The sequence below is a fragment of the Gopherus evgoodei genome, chromosome 9 (assembly GCF_007399415.2).
Source record: "Gopherus evgoodei ecotype Sinaloan lineage chromosome 9, rGopEvg1_v1.p, whole genome shotgun sequence".
In the NCBI taxonomy this organism is placed as follows: domain Eukaryota; kingdom Metazoa; phylum Chordata; order Testudines; family Testudinidae; genus Gopherus; species Gopherus evgoodei.
In genome coordinates, this window is record NC_044330.1 from 28,168,931 (window position 1) to 28,192,727 (window position 23,797).

A 23,797-nucleotide genomic window follows, 5' to 3' on the forward strand; every position below is an offset into this window, starting at 1 on the left:
AAAAAGTCTTCTTAGCAGGGGGTGTGCCTTCCCTATATTTCTGTATAGGGTCTAGCACTTTTGGGGCACTCTTATAGTATAAAACAAACACTACCATCATTTACTATTTTCATGATAAAGTTTTGCAATTCAACAACCATGGAAGCAGGAAAAAAAATGCCATACATGCTACAGTGGCTTCCCATCAATGAGGGACAGCGCATACAGTCCTTCATACTGAATTTTGCTTTAAATCAAGGGTAAGCAACCTAAGGCACGCATGCCAAAGGCGGCACGTGAGCTGATTTTCAGTAGCACTCACACTGCCCAGGTCCTGGCCACCGGTCCAGAGGGCTCTGCATTTTTAATTTAATTTTAAATGATGCTTCTTAAACATTCTGAAAACCTTATTTATTTTACATACAACAATAGAGTAGTTATATATTATAGACTTATAGAAAGAGACCTTCTAAAAACGTTAAAATGTATTATGGCACACGAAACCTTAAATCAGAGTGAATAAATGAAGACTCAGCACACCACTTCTGAAAGGTTGCCAACCCGTTTTAAATAATTGCTAGTGTGCAGATATTCTGGTGCTATGAGCACTATAAAACACAAGGACAAGCCACAATGTTACATAAATGGTTAGCTAAAAATAGGAGTACAAGCATAAGCCCATGATTGAGAGCGTCTTGATGCAAACACAGGGACTGAAATCAAGACAAGATACAAGTCAGAGGCATTCTAGCTGAGTACAGATCTATTGTCTCTTGAGTAGGTCACTTATATCAGCTGTACTTCATCTTTACCATTGTAGAAGTAAACTTGCAAGGCCCATAAAGGTACCTAATAACAAACTGCCACCTAGTGGCTCAACTACACTTTCCTAAATTATGTACAAGGTACATGGACTAATACAGAGACCAGGATTTACATTGTACTCACGGTCACCACACACCTGTCAGTTATTAAGATGCAGGAGCTCTCTGAAACTCAGTGTGCAGATAACATACACCATAAGTGGTAATTTTTTCCACTGTTAAAAACTCAAATATCAGATAATACTCAGTAAACACTGGAAAAAAGCCCATCAGCAACACAAGGCTCTCCCACTTCCTGTTAGTCAACTTACGCATCATATCAAGCAGCAAGTTACAATTCTTTGAAAACTCTAATCAGGTTCTGCTAGTTTAAGGGATCACTTTGCAATTTAACATAAGCCTAGGAGCCAATCAGGAAGGACAGGAGGGGAAAACTAAAGTCTCTAAACTAACTGGCATAAATGGTTTATTTTCTTCCTAATTCCTCTAACCAGCTGATGCTATATAACCAACATCCAAGTATGTTTGACTTCAACAGTTTACTGTGAAAATGCCTCATAACCACCACCATATACTGGAATAAAGTTGCCATTTCAAAGCCTACAGAAAATGGTCTGCTCTTAGGGCTGCGGCGGGCAAACTTTTTGGCTTAAGGGCTGCATCAGATTTCATAAATTATATGGAGGGCCGGTTAGAGGAGGGGGTCGTGGGCCGGCTCCCACCTCCTATCTGGCCCTCCGGGATTCCTGCCCCATCCAACCCCCCCGTTCCCTGACAGCCCTCTCGTCCCTGTCCCCTGGCTGCCCTCGGATCCCTGCCACCCCATCCAACCCCTCCTCTCATCCCTGCTCCATCCAACCACCCCTTTTCCTTGACTGCCCCCTGCTGCCCCATTCGACCCCCCTCCTTTCTGACTGCCCCTGGGGACTCCTGCCCCCCTCCTTCCTGACTCCCGGGCCAGAAGCTCGGGGGCCAGGCAGCATGGTCCCGTGGGCCGGATGTGGCCCACAGGCTGTAGTTTGCCCACCTCTTTCTTAGAGTGGCCAGGCATTCAGGACCCTGGTGTCTCTGGTCAGCACCACTGACTGGGCCATTAAAAGCCCGGTCGGTGGTGCTGCAGAGCTAATACAAGCTAATCGCTACCTGTCCTGGGCACTGCGCTGCGCCCTGGAAGTGGCCAGGAGGTCCAGCTCCTAGGTGGGGGAGTACAGTGCTCTACGCGCTGCCTCCACCCTGAGCATCAGCTCTGCATTCCCATTTGCCAGTTCCCAGGCAATGGGAGCTAGGGGAGGTGGCAGTGCCTGCAGACGAGCAACTGTGGAGCCTCCTGCCCCCCCGCCCCAGAAGCCAGACATGCTGACTACTTCGAGGGAGCAGCATTGACCAGTACAGGCAGGCAGCCTGTTTTAGTCCCATAGCACCGCCAACCGGGAGCCACCCAAGGTAAATTCATGCCCCAACCCACAGCCCACACTCCCATTTAGAGCCTTCACTCCTTCCCACACCCCAATCCCTTGGCCCAGCTCAGTGAAAGTGAGTGAAGGTGGGGGAGAGCAAGCCACCGAGGGAGGGGGAATGTAGTGAATGGGGGCGGGGCCGGGCCTTGGGAAGAGGCTACGGTATTCGGTTTTATGCCAATAGAAATTTGGCAACCCTACCTGCTCTGCAAAGGAAGGGCCAGATTTTAACAGAAAAGCTCAGCATCCAGAACTGGAGCCAAATTTTCAAAAGAGCTCAGCTCCCATTTATACACCAAAAATAATGGGGGGGGGTGTAACCCCCAAGGAGATTACATAGATTCCTGGAGCTCTGTCTGCTGGCAGCTCAGGGAGGAGGAGCCAAGGCAAACTCAGAGCCTGCCCGGAAACCAACAGGCAGTGGAGATGCCCCTCCCAGGGAGTAGAGGAGAGGGAAAAAGCCATTTTGAATCTATCTGGAGCCAGTCAGGGGAAGAGCTGAACTGGCTTTGTGGGGAGCTGGCGAGTCCCAGGCCTACAAGCAGGATTCCCCCTGCGAACTGGCCTCTAGGGACCTGACCACAGATCCCTCAACTGGATTTTCCTTTCCCACGGATGATTCCCAATTGTTACGTTTACTGAGAAATCTCCCTAGCCAGGCTGGGTTCATCTCCAGCTCCCCTGGTGAGACCAGTCCCCATATGGTCAGCGCTGCTAGTCCAGGGCTGTTGCCTGCTGGGTGTGTGACTGGAGGCTGGGCTAGGAGGCTACAGTTTGGATATTAGGGTAGTTGTATAACCTACACCTTGAGCCCTGCACCCCTTTGTGATGAGAGGAAATCCTGGGATCAACGCAGCCTGATTCCTGCCTGAGGAGGATCCTTGTCAGCAGACAGCAGCCACTCTGCAGTGACTGAGGAGTCCAGCATCATCTTCCAACCTGAAGGTCATTTATGAAGTTTGTAAGTGCCTCAGCTTTTAGTTAGTTAGTCAGGGAATTTGTTTAGGGACCCCCGACTCCCTGAACTGTGTCCTCAAGCCAGGGAGTAAGGGTTTGAGGATTTTATAACCTGCTGTTTATTACACCTGGGGAGGGATCCACCACCTCCTCCCACTTGTCAGTCCTTTGGGTTGTACTGAACCCAGTCAGCCACACTGCTAAACACTGCAGAGAATTTTATAGGTCATCAAGGGCCCCAGCAAAGTACGCGTACCAACAGGACACTAATTTTACACTTGTTACATCAATTTAGGGGTATTTTCAGTGTGGGCACCGGTGACCCTAAAAATAGCGTTTTACCCTGTCTCTGGCTGAGGAAGCCCCCAGTGCCCCAGCAGAAGCGCGGGGCAAGGGAAGCCCCAGCACCCCGATCCTGGTCCCCTGCAGAAGTGTGGCACCTCCCTTCTGCCAGGGAGTCTTCTCCCATCACATGCCTTCTGCCGGGTCAGGACCACTGGGGGCGAGGCTTCTGCTGGGGAGGCACTGATGGCGGGGGCTTCCCCCATCCTGCAGCTTCTGCCAGGGGAAGGAGGTGCTGCTGTGGGGGCTTCACCTGTCCCGCGGCTTCTGCCAGGGGAAGGGTCTGGGAGTGAGGTGGCGTCCTCCACCCCACCTGCTGGGCAGAAGCCAGGGGCCTCCAGTTCTCTGGGGACCCTGGACCCAAGCCCCGTGGGCCCAGTGGCTAATCCACCTCTGTCCAGAGCACCAGTAAGCCTCTTGGAGCAGCCCCAGGGGGAGTGTGATCTGGGGTTCCTAAAGAGGATTATTAAAAAATAATAATATGAGTTGTACCTGTTGAGATGTGATAGTTTGAGGGAAGCAGGGGGTTGGGAATCTCTCCTTTCCCTCTATTCACAATGAGGGGGAAGGGAGCTATGCCAGTGGAGAAAGAGTATTCCTTATAAAAAAGGACTTAGGCCATATAACACTAAAGAAGTCTCATAACAACGAGAAACCATTTTTTCCTAACAACTTTATCAGCCAATGCATGTAAACTAAACAAAGATATGAAAGTTTAGGGCCAAACTTTTATAAAATAATTGAAATGAACATGGGAATAATGAGCCTACAATTTTTGAAGTGGGTTGGGAGAACATTAATTACCTCTTGGTTATCTTTGTTCTGGTTTGCCCAGAAAATCTTGTTATAAAGAGTCTCCATTGAATTGCTGGAATCTGATCTGTCAAAACAGTGTCGATCCAAGACTTCCAATGTATGCAAAACTCGGCTGATGGTGACCCCTAGGTATGGAAGTTAAAAAAAAAAAAAAAAAAAAAGTAACCAAATAGTTTACCAGAAAAATTCTTTGTTAAATCTAAGTCTTCACTGGATATACACGGCACTAACATCTGGGTAAAATGGACACAAAAGCCATCCCCACCCCACCCCTAAAAAGGAGGGAAGTTGAATTTTACATTTATGGTACTATGAAAGTGCTAATTTGGGTGGCTGATATGATGACATGGACACTTGTCCTCAGCCAACATGACTAAAATCAAACTAACTTTCCCATTGATCTCTGAAAAGCTAAAAAAAAGAGTAGTCATTCACTATCAACCTGGGCTAGATTTGAACCAATGACCTAAGACCAAAGGCTCTCACTCTCTATCAATCCTCTGAGCTACCGCAGCCCACCAAAGCTGTAGAAGGTAATGTTTAGTGAGAAATAGCTGATCCAGTTATGAAAGATGTGGTATGTTAAATACTTTCTTGTATTCTAAAAATACATCTAGAGATTAACCAGATCCTGTCTGTTACCAGAAACCAATGCATATACACACCCTACTATTAAAACTGCAAGTTTCTCTAGTCCTTAGGTGGTGTACTCACTGCCCTTCTTGGAACACTCCCACCCAAAAGGATCTTTACATCCTCCTTTCTCACAGTGACCAACCATACAGTTCAGATGGGTTACATACGGTTTCCCTCAGCAGCCCAAAACCACTAAGCCCTGTGTCAGCAAGAGAGTCATGGAAGATTATCCCCTATGGACTGAGGCAGCTATTTCTGCAAATTTCATTTCCCCACTTAGTCCAAGAGTTTAGGATTCACTAAACCCAGAACCTGAATTGTAAAGGTCTCTCCCGACTAACATTTATGTTAACTCACCACCAATCCAAAAACAAAAAAAATACATGGGGCCTGTTACTTTGTGTCAGTCTATCAAATCTACACCTAAAATTAAACACGTGATGTAAATCAAGCCCAAATACACACAAATATGCAAAACCTAGCACCCAAATTTTTAAACATTTACTTTGCATTTGACTTGCTTTACCTGCCGTTGATTCTTGGCACTTGTCAAAAGACCATCGCACCTCCACAGCACAACCTCGTTGTTTTATCTGCTGTTCTACTTCATAAATCTTTGCCCGAACCTAAAAAGATTATTGTTGCTCATTAGCTAGTGGCTGGAAAGCCACAATTCTCATCTTAAGCACATTTCTCTGCATAAGTAAGGTATACAACAGTGTATCACAATGTTTCCTATATTAGGGAAAAGTACTCTCAAGCACAGAATGTTCAAATGATTGATTTTTTTTAAACATTATCTATACTGAAATATCTTCATTTCAGGACTTTCACTCATACAGTATTGTTGGGTTGAATGTAAGTTTTCAGGTCATGAATGTTTCACTTTACTGGCAGCTGCAACAGGTCTGCTATTTTTTGTTTTGTGCCATTAAATAACATCAATTTAAATTAACTCAAGATCTTTACTTTGAAAGCATTAACAATACTGCAATTCAAATGCACAATACTTTATGAATGATGGGATTGTTTGGATTATAGATTTCCCAAACAATTTAGTACACCATAACTAATACAATTCTAAAGCTAACATGTAACTAATCCCAAACCAAGACTATAGGCATACCTAAACCTGCTAGTCTTAATGGGCATAAAATATTACATTTTTTGAAGGTACACAGAATATAGACCTTTGCCCTGTAAAAACAAGCCTACCTGCTGATTAAATGCTGAATTTCCACCTGGCATAGGTAAACTAGATGGAGCAACTTGAAGTAAATCCAGAGGAGAACCTGGATTAATGCTCTTACTTTCATTTGTGGAATAGTTCCACACCAAGGCACTTGGGCAACAGAGAGTTACAGTCTGCAAGTGACAATGTAAAGTAGTTAGAAGTAATCTCCTTTGCAGAACATTTGCAACAGACAACCAAAGCTAAACACCAACAAAAGGAGATAGTCTCTTCAACTAAATCACTTCTGCCTCACAACTGCAGTGAAAAGGACTAAAAAGAGGCCTTTGCAAAACCATTTGCTTTTTAAAACAGGGTGAGAAATTAAATTAAAATGGTATTTTCCTTATTCATTATTAAATTGAAAATTGCATTTAAATATATACTTGCTCAATTTACATTTGTATTGCTTTCATACTGCCATCAAAGACACCACTGAAGGCTAATTTCCATCAGACACTGCCTATGAAACATGAATAACTTCTAGCAAAATAGGTGTCATTTTAGGGCTTCGTTTAACAAGAAAAGGCATATGTGAAAAATTAAAATTTATGTCATTAATTAAAATATGCTTTCCTATCAAGATTTTAAAACACAAAGAAGCCATTCAAATGCACCTTATTTCTAAGTAAATCTACTGTTCCTTAAAGGTGCTGGATGACAGGCCTGAAGACTGATATCCATTTATAAACCATTATAAAAAGGGGTATTGCTATGTATCTAGGATTAAAAAACCTACAAGGATTAAAAACCACTGAGTGAAATCATGTTCCACTGAAGTCAATGGGAGTTTTGCCATTGACTTCATTGGGCACAAGATTTCACCCACCATGAGGGTTGTTCATCATCGAGGTATAAGCAGGAACTCCAGGTTGGGTTCCTGTCAGCAACCCATCCTGCTCTAAATTACTTTCAGAACATAGGAAAATTAATTCTAAGTTACTTCTGAGCATGCCACTCTGTTTTCTTTTGCCTTGGTGGTTTGGAAATTTTTTTGGTGAAGGAGAGATGGATCTTAAAGCATGATCTGAAAAATATCTAGAGTAAGGTTCTTCTCAGCTTCTTTGCAGAATGTGTTCCGGAGTCCTGGGTTGAGTTGTTGAGACGATCTACCTCCTGCTCTCCCAAATCCAGATCTGGATTCCAACAACAGTACCCTGCTAAACAGGTTGCTTGAGAAGTGTCATTTGAAAATAACCTGGGCATATCTCATTGACAGCCTTGTGAATCAATACCAAAACTCAGCACTGATCTGGTGATACAAGGAGAACCAGTGCAAGTAGCAAAACATAAGATAGTCTCTTTGGACTGTTACACTTAGGAAATAAGTCACTGTGTTGTTTACCAGCTTTATGAATTTGTCTGTGCTAAGAAAGAGAAAGAGCACGAGCACATGCGGCAATAATCCAATATGGAGGCGACAAACACTAATGGCAGGTCCTTGTCCAAGAGGAATAGGAAGAGTCTTGCTAGCTGGGGGTGGAAAAACTCTCTTATAGCTGCAATTTGATTTTCCAAGTCAGTAAGGAGTCCATAGACTTTGCATTATCCTAGTACAGTCACAAGCCCTTGATGGAGGAAGAGGTGCTGATGTTCCCATTTACCTTCTTCACTTAGCATTAATTCAGCGTCCCCTGTGTTCAGTTTGAGCCAGCTGGTCTTCATCCAGGCTCTCAATTCCCTCAGGTGCCATGGCCTGTGAGAAAGTGATGCCTGAGAGATACATAGAGCTGCATGTCAGCAGCATATTGTTGGCATCACAAGCCATGTCATCAAGTTGATGTTAAACAGAAGCAGAAATAGGACTCAGCCCTGAGGTACTCTGCATGTCAGAGCTCTTAGGGAGAAGCAGCTGCTCATCATAACTGAGCCTTTTTAGAAAGGAAAGAAGTTATATTAGCCTAGTTCTATCACCTCTTGCCAGCACATATAAATGAGTTACCTGCAGCTCATGATCAATAGTGTCAAAGGTGGATAAGAAAGCAAGTAGCATGAGTGTCATTGTCTCACCTTAGTTCATTACCACTGGGACTTGTCTATCAGTATGACCCACGCTGTTTGGACTCTGTGCCAGCCTCAAAAAATCTAGGACATCTTCTGAGGTTAGGTGCTGCCAGAGTCAGTGCACTACCACCCTGTCTTTGACCTTGCTCAGGAATGAAAGGCTTGATACCAGGCATAAATTAACAAGAGTCACTGATGTCACGCACTGGCTTCTTGAGGACAGGCCAGATTACCGTGCATTCCAAAGTGCCTAGCAGAGTGCTCTCCAAGGGAGGCTTTGATTATTTCTACCTGCAGAGGGCTTCTGTCTACACAACATGTACCAACATGGAGAGTAGCAAGAACAAGCTTCTTCCTGCTGTCCTACTGATACCTCTCAGTCATAACTTGGAGAGGCCAACCTCATGTTCATTGACCAGGCTCATGCAGATCTTCATCTCTTAGCTGAAATTGTCAGAAGTACCAAACCTACTAGTGGTTTTTGTGATATGGCACCTATACATTAGGAATGTATCTGACACCACTCACTTCAAATTGACCAGTGAGCAACCACGAGATGGTAACAATAATTGTCTCAGACAGATATGAAATAATGACCTATACATAAAAGAGTTTTTATCCCATGACCAGACTCATAAATCATCAAGTCCCCACATACATTGCAATAAGAATTGTTAGAGCCTTGAAAACATCTACCTACCTGCAGCATACAACTCAGTCCATAAACTAGAGGACGATGTTGTGGGCAGGAAAAGAAATCTGAACAGGCTAGCTGTACCGGGCTCACCACAGGACCTGTTGCAGTAGGACTTGGAGCTGTTAAAGGAGGATTGTTTGGTCCAATAATCATGTGAGGTGAGTGTGCAGCTACGAGGTTAGGAGTATCACTTAGCAATAAAGACAGTCGTCTGGCACAGAAATAAGCAAGGCGACGGGATAGGTAGGCTGACTGAACAAACTCTTCAGAATACTGAAAAAAAAATGCATAATATAATAAGCAAGACAGCCTTTTCAAGGTACTCACTTTCACTACAGTTCTGATATCTAACATACATAAATTAGAAGGGATCATCTAATTCACCTAGATCTCTCAGACCAAAAACATAGTTGAAACACTAGTCTACAGTTCTGACTCTTTAAAAAAATCTTCTGCCCTGAAAGAGCATTTTTGGTCCTGTTTTTCTATTTAGAAACCCTAATTTATGTATTCAAGGCATGAGGAATTTTGAAGCATTAAAACTGTAGTTTAGACAAAATACAAAGCATCTGGAAAAAGATTTCAGTACATTTTATAGGTAGAACACTAGTATATAAGCAACTTTTTAAAATATACTGAAGAGCACCAAATAAAAAAAAGTTACCTGGGATATTTTAAAATATAATTGTTTTCAAAAATAACTATAGCTTTAAACTATGTTGTGTACCTGCAACATTAGCGGTAACAAGAGTTTAAGAAGTTCATCATCAGCAGGTCTGATTTTTTCCAGAACATCCAGTATCCATGTCAAATACTCATGTCTTTCAAGCATTCCCTCCTGAAAGAATTTTTTTTTAAATTGCATCAAAATTAATTGGAAGCAGCACACAAGAAGCTTTATAATTTTGTTACAAATGCTCCTTTATAATGCAACTTGGTTCTGATCTCCTGACTCAAATGGAAATGATTTTAAGGATTGATGATAAGACCCTACAACTCTCAAATTTTTTTCAAAATTAGCCTAGAAAGAAAAATATGCAAGAGCAAATGCTACTCACAGAGCCCCAGTAGATGAAGAAAGCAACCATGAACTGGAATGAACTATGCACATAGTTCAAATTCACCAGACTGTCTGAATCCCATCCCCTTGGCTGATTCACTACCATGACAGCTCTAAGCCTGACTCCTGGCACCAGAGACTCGTTTCTGTCTTGGTTCCCCCTTCTCAGACCTTCAGCTTGGCAGGGTGTACACACTCTCCATGAACAGCCTCTTGCTACCTTTCGTGATTTACCCCACAACAGAATTCCTTTTTACTGTTATTTTTAATAATCAGACTAGAAAGAGGCACTTAGTGGCAGGTCAGGCAAGTTAGAGTGCACAGTGGACCATGCAGGAGGAGAGCAAGGCTGAACATCCAGGAGGGGAACTCCACAAAGTGCATTCTCCATGGAGCAGAAAACTAATTCAGCACCAATTTGTTGTTCTTGGTTTTTGAAGACTGACAGTGTAGTCTAGTACTCTGCAAATGGGAAACCAAGAAACCTTCAAATGCCAGGAATGGATCCCTGCATGCGACCTGGCTTTAGTCTCATTCTAATTGTACAGTGGTTAGTCTATAGAAAATAGCTATTGTAGTCACACCTTTTTTTTTTTTTAAACTTCTTAGAAATCAAAATTATTTTAACTTACAACAACAGAGACACATAGAAACAGTTACTTTACAATAACTGGTTATTTGAGATGTATTGTCCATATATATGCCACAGTGGATGCAAATACGCCCAATACACCTGTGTTCAGATTATTTTGGCCAGCAGTATGCATTGGTGTGCAACGGTTGCACTCTGAGTGTCCTCGTGCACTGAACATAGGCATAAAGAGCAGGATGGCCTCAACTATCTCTCAATTCCTTCCCCCAATACAGAATCCAGGTGTTATCAGACTCCGCAGGGAAGAAGGGCGGGCCATGGGACATGCATGGACAACACATCTCAAAAGAAGCAGTTACTGTAGGGTAAGTAACAATATTTTCTTTGAATACTTGTTCATGCATATTCCACTGCTTGTGGTTCACAAGCAGCAGCCTAGATTATTGGCGGTGAGTGCTATCAGTCAACCTAAACAATGGCTACAGGTAGGCCACTGGCCTCAGGGATACTAAAGCCCCTCCTATAACTTTCATTCTTTGACTTGGAGTTAGTACTGATTTTTCTTGGCTTACTTGTTGATCTTAGGGTTCCCAGGTGTTCGGTTTTGGACCGGAACAGCCAGTTAAAAGGGGACTCTGGTGGCTCCAGTCAGCACCGCTGACCCAGTCACCCTGTTAAAAGTCCAGTCAGTGGCGCAGCTGAGCTAAGGCAGGCTCCCTATCTGCTGTGGCTCCGCATGGCTCCTGGAAGCGGCAGTATGTCCCCACTCCGGCTCCTAGGCATAGGGGCAGCTGCGGCCAATGGGAGCTACGGGGGTGGTGCCTGCAGACAAGGCAACATACAGAACAGCCTGGCAGCACCTCCACATAGGAGCTGTAGGGGGGACATGCTGTTGCCTCTGGGAGCTGCCTCAGGTAAGTGCCACCCAAAGCCTGTACCCCTGACCCCCTCCTGCATCCAATTCCCTGACTAAGCCATGATCCCCCCCCCCAACCCTCCAAACCCCTTGGTCCCAGCCTGGAGCATTCTCCTGCTCCCCAGCCCCACTGCAGAGCCTGCACCCCCAGGCCAGAGTCCTCATACACTCCTGTACCCCAACCCCCTATCCCTGCCCTGATCCCCCTCCCACCCTCCAAACCCCTTAGTCCTGGCCTGGAGCACTCTCCTACACCCCTAACCCCTCATCCCCAGCCCCACTGCAGAGCCCACACTCCCAGCCAGAGTCCTTACCCCCTCCTGCACTTCAACCGCCTGAGCCAGCCCGGTGAAAATGAGCAAGTGAGGAGTGAGGGTGGGGAGAGCAAGTGTCAGAGGCTAGGGAGAATGGAGTGAGTGGGGATGGGGCCTCAGAAAGGGTAGGGCCTCAGAGGAGGGGCGGGACAGTGGCAGGGGAAAGGTGTTTGGTTTTGTGCAAATAGAAAGTTGGCAATCCCAGTAGATCTAGTAGCCGGTATCAAGTGATCAGTCCTGGGGTTGGAGGAGAGGAAGATGATCAGGAACAGTCAACATGGATTCACCAAGGGCAAGTCATGCCTGACCACCTAATTGCCTTCTATAAGGAGATAACTGGCTCTGTGGATATGGGGAAAGTGGTGGATGTGATATATCTTGATTTAGCAAAGCTTTTGATATGGTCTCCCACAGTATACTTCCCAGCAAGTTAAAGAAGTATGGATTGGATGAATGGACTATAAGGTGGATAGAAACCTTTGAGCAAGGAGTTGGACTAGATGACCTCCTGAGGTCTCTTCCAACCCTAATTTTCTATGATTCTATGATCTAAGGGATGAAAAGTTGCAGTCTGTAGTATGGAGTATTAGACCTGTCAATGCAACTTTTGCAAATGAGCCAATCATCTAAACACAGATAAATCTGAACTCCTTGTTTCCCGAGGTAAGTCCCCACTATTGCCAGACATTTTGTGAATACCCCTCATGCTGTCAATTGGCAAATTGGTAGAACGCTGTCCTGGTAGTGGGAACTGCACACTTGTCATCTCAGATACCTTCTACAGGCAGAGTGAATAACAATCTTGGAAGTGAAAGCTATATACAGTCATGTGGATCTAGAGTTGGAATTACCAAAATTAGAGTTATCATCCTGAACATGTACATTGACGTGTTCAGTTGTCCCAGGTCCTGAAAAAGGTGCCAACCCTCTTGCTTTCTGGGATTCAGAAAGTAATGAGGATAAAAGCCCTCCCCATGCTCAAGGTACTTCTTCCACTGTTCTGAGATATGGCAGTGACTGCACCTCCTGATGTAGCATGCTGTCCTGAAAAGGGGTCCCTGGAAAGGGGTGGGTGGGGAGTGGGGCTGCACAGTAAGCAACAAAGCTCAGCCAGTGCAAATCTGACTCACAGCCACAGGCAGTGAGAAGGAAGGAACTGAGGAGCAGCTGGGGTCACCCCTCCTGTATACCCTTGGTTGGAGGCACAAGGACACTCAGGCCATAGGCATAGCCCCCAACAGACACTGCTGGCCAAAAGAATCCAAACTCAAGTGCACTGGGTGCATGTGTACCAAGAATGGAATATGTATGGACAAGCACTGGAATCAAATACATGCTGAAAATGCATTTATGGAGGCCACAGTGTCTAATGGGCTGAGGAAGTGACTACTCAACTAAGGGCTCAGAGAATCTTGAGCTTTAACCCTACTCAAGCCACAGTCCAACACATACTATCTGACCTCTTTGTGCTTCATTCATACAATTTGGTCAGAAAACTAGGCTTATGGAAGGAGCACCCTCTGCTCTCCTATGCGCCCCCACACACATACACATAAAACCTCAAGTTAGAGTTGAGCTGAATTACACTATCTTATTATGAACAAATAGCTCTTTCATTACTAAATATGAAGCTACAAGTTTGCTATCAGGAAGTTGCACCTGAATGAAGATATTAATTTGCTCATTATCTGTTTCAGTGACTGAAAATGGGAAGTTTGATAACAATGTGCATTTCTTTCTAAATTAAAAGGTTTAAATCCACTTCATGCAAAATTAATCAGTGGTAAGACAAGGAAGTTGCAGCTTTGTCAGAGTGACAATAACAGTGCATACGCCAGAGGCATGGGAAAGGAGACCCAGATTTTCAAAAAGGATTTCTATTTTGGATGCCTCCGTTTTTCGTGTACAGCCTCAGAGACCTAGTAGTACATGATCCTCAGTTGTAGTGAGCACCCAAAACTCCAGTAAAAGAACCATGGAATCTCTGAAATATCAAGCCCTAGATCAGCATTTCTCAAATGCAGCCACTAGGGGCTTTTCTTGCAGCCACAGCCTCCTGGACTGTGATGGGGTGGGGGGTTAGGGAGGGGTGACAAAATAGTGGCCCCTCCCCCCTCCCTGCTGCTCCTGAATGCCCCACCTTGGTGTTGATTGCTGGGGCCACCAGCAGCAGCTGGTCTCTGCCCCCCTCTGGAGACTCCTGGGGCACAATGCGGGAGGAGTAGGGAGTCAGTGAGTTCCCCACCTTCCTAGGGGCAGTGCGGCTCAGACTTTGGCCTTCAGCCCCTGGGTGGTGGATTGGCAGGCTCTGGCAGCAGGGCTTTGGGCTCCAGCTGTGCGGCAGCGGACTCTAGGCTCTGGCCACGGGGCATCAGGCTCCAGCCCCACACTGCCACCCCCAACCCCCAACTCACTAAACCTCATTGCCCCTGGCTCCTGCTACCATCCTAACCATCCATCTAGGCCTTAATTTGTCCCCATGCTTGCCAGGGCTGAGTAAGTGTGCTGTGAAAAGCAATACTTGTATTTTCGTTAACATCACCTTTCATAACAGACTTACTAATTAGCAATAAATAAATTACAATGAGTTGGAAGTGTATATGTGCATATTTATTTGTTTTTCCTACGGCTAATTAAGTATTCTAGTGAAAAGTGTGAGAACAGCCACCAACTCTTGCTGGTGGCCACACTCTGAGGCCACCAAAATATTTGTCCTTAGAACCCCTATCCCAGATGTCCTAAACCAGGCACCCACAATTAAAAACCAGTTGAAAGTTTTCTCTAAATCTGAATGCATTTAACCTCATAAATCTAATACAGAGAAAACTTAAAACAATATCATACCTAGCAAATTTTAACAAAACATGCACAAATTGTAAGCTGCTAATTGCAAATTATGAAAGAGCAAGCAAAGTGCCAAATTACTTCTAAGTGCATTTTAAAATTGGACCCTACCTAATACAGTCATCCCCAAAAAGGCACTTTTTACAAGGTTACCTGGAACAGATAAAATGTCAACTTTTCATTATATTCCCACTGCTTCAGGGCTTGTTCCACCTCTTGAGGCATAGCAACCGAGCCATTGCCTTGGTTTGAGGACACATGATAAAATTCTGTAATCTTTGCCAGCTGCTCTCGAAGGTATCTGGTTGAGATTTGAGTCCATTCTATGAAATAAGTTTACAGTTAAAAATTGACTTATCTTTCTTTTCATGTGATGGTGTATTTGATTCTTCACAGTAAAAACACAACTTTTCAATTACCTCTACAGTCAAAATACCTTTACAAAACATTAAGCAGCAACAGTCTGTATAACACGATTCTAAACTAGTAGGTTATGTGTGTGCACGCTTCTCCTGTGCTTTGTTTTCAAAGTGTACACACCAGGAAGTATGTAACTAGTGTAAGCAGAGTCAGGATGAGCTCTACCCTGACATCTGGTGGTGAATAATGGGGAGTGTTGAAAGGAATTTCAGGTATTTGCATTTGCACACCTACCCCACCTAGCATAGCCCTCAGCAGCCTGGGATGGTTACTTTCACAGCTGTGGGATCCCCAATTTCTTTGTTATTGGGGCAGAAGGAATAAAGTGTTGCACCCTGATTATGTGAACGAGGAACTATGAAACTGCTTTATGATAGAGAATTTCACCATCAATGTAGTAGCACTCACTAGACAAGGGACATGGGTGCCAAAACCTAGCGAACTGAGAAAGGTTGGGGACATGTATGTGTACCTGATGGTATAGGCCCCTTTTGAGGGCCTGGCACACCAATTGCACTTCCTTCTCTCTCTCTCTCTCTCTCTCTCTCTCTCTCTCTCTCTCTCTCCACTGTCAAATAGCAGAGCTAATTTTAATTCTATTAGAAATCTAGCTAGAGGCTGCTGAGCTGAATTCACTTTGGACCAATGTGCACCAGCACTGGGGCTCCCGTATTACAAGCTGAAATCATTAAGAGCTGAGATCACTGAGTGCTGTGTTAACTAGTGGGGGAGCTTGAAGATATATCACTAAGCAGCTGGCAGAGCAGTCTGCAGGATGGTTGGAACAGTCTAGCGCAGCAGAGTGGAGCTGAGCCATTTGTGGGGACAGCTGGTGGAGCGGAGCATCTGCTGGAGTGGAGCAGTGTGTGGGACGGTTGGAGCGGCCCATGGAACAGCGAGTGGAACGGGAGCAGTTTGCGGGGATGGCTGGAGGAGCGGAGCAGAGCTGTTCGTGGTGAAGGCTGCAGCAGATCTCCTCGGAGAGACAGGGCAATCGGCCTTGGCCCACGTAATGTGCGCCTTTACACCCTGTGTGCCCCCTCCATTTCCACCCAGGCTAGGGGGGATAAAACTCTGCAGATGAACTTTTGAATTCTGGGGTGATTTGGACTTAAGACCCTGAGGGGAAAAAGGACATTGCCAAACATACTTGGAGGTGGGGTTTTTCGCTCATGGTTTGTGTTATAATCCTGTTTGTGGTGTTTCTCCAACATAATGCCACATTGTTTCCCTCCTTTATTAAAAGGATTTTGCTACACTCGGACTCCGTGCTTCCAAGTGGGGAAGTATTGCCTCTTAGAGGCGCCTGGGGGGGAGGGGTGGTATGTAATTGTCCCAGGTCACTGGGTGGGGGCTCGAGCCAGTTTTGCATTGTGTTATTGAAATGGAACCCCTGGATACTGAACCTGGTCCTTGTTGCTGCCAATTCAGAGGAGCAGAAGGGTTACACTTGCATGCTAGTGTAGCGAATGTGTCCACCTGTAATTTAGAGGTACAAATACCAGCTACGACTTTAGGGACTCATCCATCTGCTCCATCAAGTCTCAATATTCAATCACAAAGCAACCTTGCATAGAAGTGTACAAATCAATATACTACAATTAATTATTTCGATGTGGAGTCTTACTTTTTCCACACAAAGAATTATAACAAATAAAACTAAATAGGATTTTACACCAGCCAAAATTATTGGAAATAAAAAACTGTTCTTCTTATAATGCTTTGAAATTGATGTATAACAACTCTGATTTTAGTTTTTCTCTAGAACATACCCTTCTTAGAGCAGTTTATTAGGTCAACAGACTGGCCACTGAAGTGTCAAATGTATGAAGATAAAACTTCTTTGAAGGTTCTCAAGTCAGACTGACAAAGATGCAATCACAGATTTGAGTCATCTTGCACTGTTCATCACATAGTCATGACATTAACAGTAAGCATTAGTGCTTCTCTTAGTCTCATCCAACCAATGAGTCTACAGTTCAGGATGCTTTAGTGGGGGCAGGGAAAATTAGTACATCAAAGTATATCAAAATCATAGGGGCAGAAATCCACCCACTAGGTCACCATTGGCAACCTCAAAGCATATATAGAGATCAACTTCAATTAATTCTGTGACACATTGCTCATGCCACTTGTCAGAATTGCCACTACAACTCTAGATCTCATGTTTATTTAAAAGGCCTCTGTCCAAAACCTTAAATCAGAATTAACCAACAGTTATTCAAGAGCGCCCAGTCCTCGCAGTCTCTGTTCACTGTACACCTACAGACCGCTCTTGGTGCACAACCACTTGAGAACCACAGGTCTCCCAGGCACAATTCTCACTATCTCAAAAAGATTCCTGTTAAGGGCATCACGAGCACATAAAGATTTGTCATCTGTCCTTAGCTCCAATCTCTAGGTATAACATCTGTCTTACCACATGAACCCTGCAAGGTGCTCAGAGAAAGGGAAAAATAACCCATAGACCAATCCAATCTGCTGCCGCAGAAGATTACCATGTAAATCTGCAAATGGCCACACAACTCCACCTGACCATACATGAGAGACTCTTTTGGCACTTCCTTACATACAACCTTACTACCTGGGCCTAAACCTGATCAGATGTTCCCTGACCAGATGGTCAGAGCCAATAATGACTGAGCTAAGGGATGGCTGTGCTGAATTTCAAAACTGACTTCAGCAGAAGCTATAGCAAGTGCTGGGCCACTTGAGTCTACACATAAGAGAGAGCAATACATAAATAATATTGTGCTCCTCCTTCATACACAGGACAGAGATGGATATTAAAACCTTTGAGCCACCACCACCTTCACTGAATACACTTAAAAGTTCACCCTCAAGTAGCTTAAGTCACAAAATACAGGTTTGATTATATAAAAGCCTTTAAGGATTTAAAAAAATCTATTCTTTACTTGTACAATGTATCCTGCAATATTTTTATAGGATCAAATGTCTGCTAGTGCTTTACACAGAGGTTTGAATGCAATTTCCCTGACCTGGATTATTCATTCTCCTTCAGACACACAAATGAAGTAAATGGCTTTTTAAAAAACCAAGTAGGAAGGAGAATTTCCAGTTTCACATTACTGAATGGGCGGGAAGCTACTGAATTGGGGAGGGGGAGTAAGGCAGGCATCCCACTCCCTGGGAGATCTTTCCCAAGGATTTGTGGGAGATAGAAAGCAGAGGTAGCAGAGCTTCTTGCCACAACCTGTAGTCAGGGGAGTGGTCAAGCCTTGATGGCAAACTCAATATTCCAAGCAAACTTTTAGGGTGTGACCCAAACCCTCCAGTTTTAGCCCACTGGAATTTTGCTAACCAAAAGAGTAAGTTTCCCATTACTTTAATCTCAGCACTTTTGGCTACTCAAAATATGACTCAGATTTCTACTAATAATATTTTTATTCCTTTTTGTGGCATGTCCCACTGCCCTGTTGAGTTTACCAAAACAGCTTCTTCCATTCACTGTACCTTTTCTTGCTTTAGAAAATAGCCATTATTTCTAACCATACAGCTAATAGCTATGGAGAACAATTTCTCCATCTAACCTTTGTAGCTCTCCTTTTAAAAGGCTATGCCTCAGATTTCTACCCCAACATGACCTCTTTTTCCTCCTTTGAAATGCAGATACCTCAACATAGACACGTAAAACGTGTCTGAATATGAATTTAAATGCCTATTTTGAGGCACTCCAAATTGAACATTTGGCCCCTAAATCTTTCCTTCTAGCTCATTACACCCAAAACCTTGGGTCTTCCTGTTGGCAGTTGCTCGTCTGAACTAACATTTTCACTTAAGTCATGTGGGCCATTTGTTGAACCTTACATTAATATTTGTAAAGTCTTCTGATGTCTCGCCTTTCAAAAGCCAAACACCCCTCTCATCTTACAGATTCTGTCCTTTGTCTGACTTGCACACCTCACAGGACACATTTAAGCATTTATCATCTGTGCACATGTACAGGATTTCTGTGAATACAAACTACCACCAACATCAAAAGCTTTGATCTTGCCATATGCAGAACAATGCTAAACAAAGTTAATTAATCCACCACCATTTACCTCATTGAGTCTTTCGTTCTAAAGTTTAGAGTGAAGTGAACAATATAGTAAAAGGCTTTGTGAAGTTCTGCAATAATGATACAATTGCTACGTTTCTGTCATTCTTATTCAGATAATCTCAGAAATATGGACCCAGTATGAGAGCAATACACAAAATATGATGGAACTTTTCTTAAAATTAGTATAAATGAAGGAGTGGGTGGTAGCAGGGTCTACATGGACAGTTGATACGCGCATGCTAATGTGCTATAGATTCACATCGCAGCTTGCTGCACACTAACTCTGTCCAGACAAACCCTAAATTAACGTGGGGTGATAATTTAGGTGAAGGATTACCTACCTTAGAATTCCTCTTTTCCATCCTCTTAACAGTACAGCTGAATTTACTAGAGATATTTTTAATGTCCCAAAAGAGACAAATATGTTACAGCGTTATGTTTAAATCAGCATGCAGCATATTTGAGAATAGCACATTTTTCTGTGAATGCATAAAAGCACTGCTTTGACAGTCTAAACCTGTTTACTATCAAAGCTACAGAGACTCCCCATATGAAAGGCTAAAGTTTTCATTGTGATCAGTATTTGATCCTCAGGCTTTATGTTAGCTTGCTCATCTTTGAATCTTTTTCCCTGAATTTCTACCATCAATATCTATTGGAAGAGTTTTCTCTCCAAAGCTAGTGGCTTGGTACAAAAATGTGTAGTAATTTTCAGTCTTGTTTAAGCATAAAACAACCATATAAAAATGTTTAGTAAATATTTGCTTCCAAACACTCACTCAATTTTCTAAAAACTATTGGAAATCCACCATCTCACACTTCTTTTCAATGTCACACTGTAAAAGGATAATTTTCCCAAGGCAATTTATTACTAGTACCTCAGTGCCACTGCGTTAGAAACCATGGAGCATGAATCATTTTCATTACTTAAGGCACAGACCTGAAACATTTTGAAGACTGCCAAAAACTAATCAGTGATGTACTGTATAATTATTCTCAGAAAGCTCTAAATAACCTTTGCAAAATAGCAAACTTGTATGCATAAATGTAATCTTTAGCACCCATTTGGCACATTCAGAATGAAATCTGTGTTGGAACACTAACGTAATACTGAACCAAAAAGTAAGTGCATTAGCCTTAGGATTGTCCTGCTATCTCGTTTCATTCTGATAACCAAGTGCCGCCTCCTTCATGGAACTGACCAAAGACAGACCTGAAACCAGGAGTATCCGCCCACCTATTTTATCCTCTGACATACCACTGGCTCTCCCCTTCCAGTAAGCAGAACATTTTCTTCACAAATAATGCCTCAGCTGGTGTAAACTGAAGCTATGCCACAAGTCAAAACAACTGATGATTTGGACCATTGCTTTTGCTCAGAAGACTCAATGTATTTATTTTTCATTTTTAAAACAAAAAAAAGTAAAGATAGTTTGAGAGAATTCTTTGGTTTAAATGCAGCATTACTAATATTCATTCCAGGCTGAGAAGATATGCCTTTGGTACTCAAACCTAAATCCAGTGTCATTTTTTTATCTCCCTGGGATAGCATGATGTGCTGGCTCAATGAAGATCGTTAGCAGAGCTATTCACTGTGATTAGGGAAGCAATAAACTTATTTCTAGCGGTTAATAGTATAACTCCTCCTAGGGTCTATCCTTAAAACTGTTTGGAGTAGAGGTAAGAGGATAAAGGTGGGTCAGAGGCTGGAGTGGAATTGCAAAAGCAGGAGATGGGAGACAGGTAAATAAGTGTCTAGGACACTAAGTTCTATACAAACTAACAACAAGTTGGGGAAGGAGAGGAGAGAGTGTGTGACAGGAAAGGAATAGAAAAAAACAGAAGAGAAATAAGGCAGCACTGATCACAGGGTTGAGGGACAGGACCTAGAAACTCTTCTTCCCCAAATGTTTCTACGTTAAGAGAGAACATGGGGGGGGGGAAGGGAAAGAGGCCTGCTCCCTCCCAGCCATCCGTGACTGCTGGGCCAGCAGCAGACCCCATCAGGAGTTGACACTGCCTTCTGCCTCCCTGCTGTTGTGATATAAGCGACTATCACTGGAGGAAGAGGAGAAAAGGAAGGTGATGTGAACTCACATCTAGGGATCCTCTTCTATCAATTCTACAGGATAAAAGAGGATCCTACTGCAAACACCTCACGAGCTCCCCAGTCCTTTTCCCTACATGGAGGGGAAAGAGGGCCTGGTTCAGCAAGCCCTTGCCCTACACTCCATGGCCTGGGGAAAGGCAGCAGAGGACCCAATACAGCACCCAGCAGCTGGAAGGGTCATGAGGGGTAGGAAAGACCCTGTTGCAATGCGTACCCAAACCCCAATGCTTGAGGTGAAAGAGAAGAGATTCTGCCACACAAAAAGTGATAAGGGTAAAACGGAGTTAGAGATAGCCATAAGGTGGTCAGTCCCCAAAAAAGTTGCAGATCTGCTTCACAGACATGGAGATGAGCTTTTCCTGTAGAAAAAAGGGGGGAACGGAGCAGCAGAGAAGGAAGGGAGAAAAAAAGGCAGACATTTATCCCACCAAAAAGCACTTTTTGTCAGTCACAGACAAAAGGCACAGACCCCAGACCAGCCAAGTCAAATATCAGGGAGTGATAGGAGAGGGCTCCTCTGCCTGACTTAAGGAAATTAGAACAGAATATGGAGGCATGAACTTAATTCAATGTTTCTGGCCTTTTTCCTGTCACTGAGGATGGGACGCGGTCCCATTTCAACAGAGTTCTGAAATGCACTCCAGCAATCTTACATATTACAGAGTATCTGGGACCGAACCTGAACACTGGGTCCAAACACACTCAGACTTTGGAGAATGCCTGATCTAAGCATCATGGCACGGACCCATCTCTACCATTTATTACTCTATCTTGAGAAATCTGTCTTAACAGTGTTGCAGAAACTTTCCTCAAGCTGCAATTGTGTCATCCTTAGATTGCACAGAATATGAAAGGCCAGACCCAAACAGAAGTTTGATGGGAATGCGCTAAGGAAAACACAGGACAACACAACTCCATCATTTTGCCAATTCAGTAGGAGACCCTTATTTGTTGGTGACAGTACTAAATCCATACACATGCAAAACAGCACTGTACCAAAGGTCCCATCTTTTGGATGAGATGCAAAAGCAGGATCCTAACTGCTAAATGCACAACTAAACTAGCGTGGAAGTAGACAAAGAACTGACAGGGATTTGAAGGGGATTTCAATGCATGACAGTCTCTGTTAGCAAGAGTCAGGCTAGCTGTAACCCTAATAACGCGAGATTCATAGAAGCGAGGATTGTGCGAGGCGAGTGGGAAAGTACTGTGTGAGAAAAATAAGATATCAAGATGATCTATGTATAAACAAAATGCAGCTGTTGCTTATTATTGTATGTAACGAAAGGTATAAATGCTTGCTGTAATTGTTTACCTGTAGAAAGACCTGCCTAGTATCCTAGTGCACTCTCTCTATGCAATTGCTTGAGAATAAAGTATCTGACTTTGCTGCACCCAACCAGAGAGTGAGAACTATGTTCTTCTCCGACACTAGGTTAACTTTGTTTCATTTGCTTTCATTACAGCCACTCTAATAAATACACAGATTATTACATTGTAAACATTGCTTTTTCCCCTTCTGAATCTATACCTTTCCTGTGACATTCTATTCCCCAGAGTCTTACCTATTGCTCTCACCTGTTTTCATATTTAGATTCTCGAATGAATATTTTTAATTCAAACACAACACTGTTTTCTGCCTCTATAGCTCAAGTTCATTGCCTTAAGACAGTGGTCCCCAACACGGTGCCCGCAGGCGCCATGGCGCCCAAAGGGGCATCTTAATGCGCCCGCGTCCTGGCCCCCAGGAGAGCACCCACCAAATTTCAGCAGCATTTCGGCAAGGATGCCTCTCGCTGACGTCGCTTGTCACCGACAAGCGACGTCATCGAGAGGCGTCGCCCCCGAATTTCGGCGGGGACACCTCTCGCTGATGTCATTTGTCGCCGACAAGCGGCGTCATTGAGAGGCATCACCACCAAAATGCCACTGAAATTCGGCGGCATTTTGGCAAGTGCTCCACTGCCGCAGTGGTCCTTCAGCTGGTGCCCGCCAGCCAAAAAGGTTGGGGACCACTGCCTTAGGAGTTTGCTGCTACTAATATGCAGTCAAAATACATTCATAGTAATGGGTGCAATAGTATTATATAGTCATAAATTATCCAATCCTAAATTAACCTTACAACACTGTCAAACAATTTAAAAAAAAAAGTGTTCAGATTTAAAGATGGCTTTTTTCAGACTGCCATGACAATTCACTTTGTGAAAAACCCAAACTGCCACAAGCCACAAAAACCTCTTAAAAGTCCTGACAAAGAAACATTCTCCAAAAATCTAGATGTGGTAGTGGAAACAACAGAAGGCTGGCAGGGATGAGGACAGAATTAAATCTGCTTGGATGACTTAATTTTCCTATTTTCTAATGTTGGGAGTTTCTCTAACTTTATCTTTGGAGTTTGGTTAAAGTCTGTGCGTCTCACAGAAAGTGAGATCCTCTTAATACCTGCAGTATGAAGAAGTTTTTACCTAGAACTAGTAGTGCTGTAACTATTTACAACTTCTACTGTAATCTGTATCTCAAATCACAGCACAAACA

General features: G+C 43.7%; 1 protein-coding gene across 2 annotated transcripts in view; it reads right to left on the bottom strand.

Moving 5' to 3' along the window:
• MED12L (mediator complex subunit 12L) overlaps window positions 1–23,797 on the bottom strand; it is a 319,974-nt gene that overhangs the window by 249,934 nt on the left and 46,243 nt on the right. Inside the window, exons 5-10 of one of the 2 annotated variants that reach the window (XM_030575112.1) lie at window positions 14,823–14,992; window positions 9,671–9,781; window positions 8,947–9,216; window positions 6,227–6,376; window positions 5,538–5,637; window positions 4,364–4,500 (exon numbers count right to left, since the gene is read on the bottom strand). In XM_030575112.1, coding sequence (XP_030430972.1) covers window positions 4,364–4,500; window positions 5,538–5,637; window positions 6,227–6,376; window positions 8,947–9,216; window positions 9,671–9,781; window positions 14,823–14,992 — 938 coding nt within the window. The remainder of the gene's footprint in view (window positions 1–4,363; window positions 4,501–5,537; window positions 5,638–6,226; window positions 6,377–8,946; window positions 9,217–9,670; window positions 9,782–14,822; window positions 14,993–23,797) is intronic. The other variant, XM_030575113.1, reaches the window with a different exon arrangement.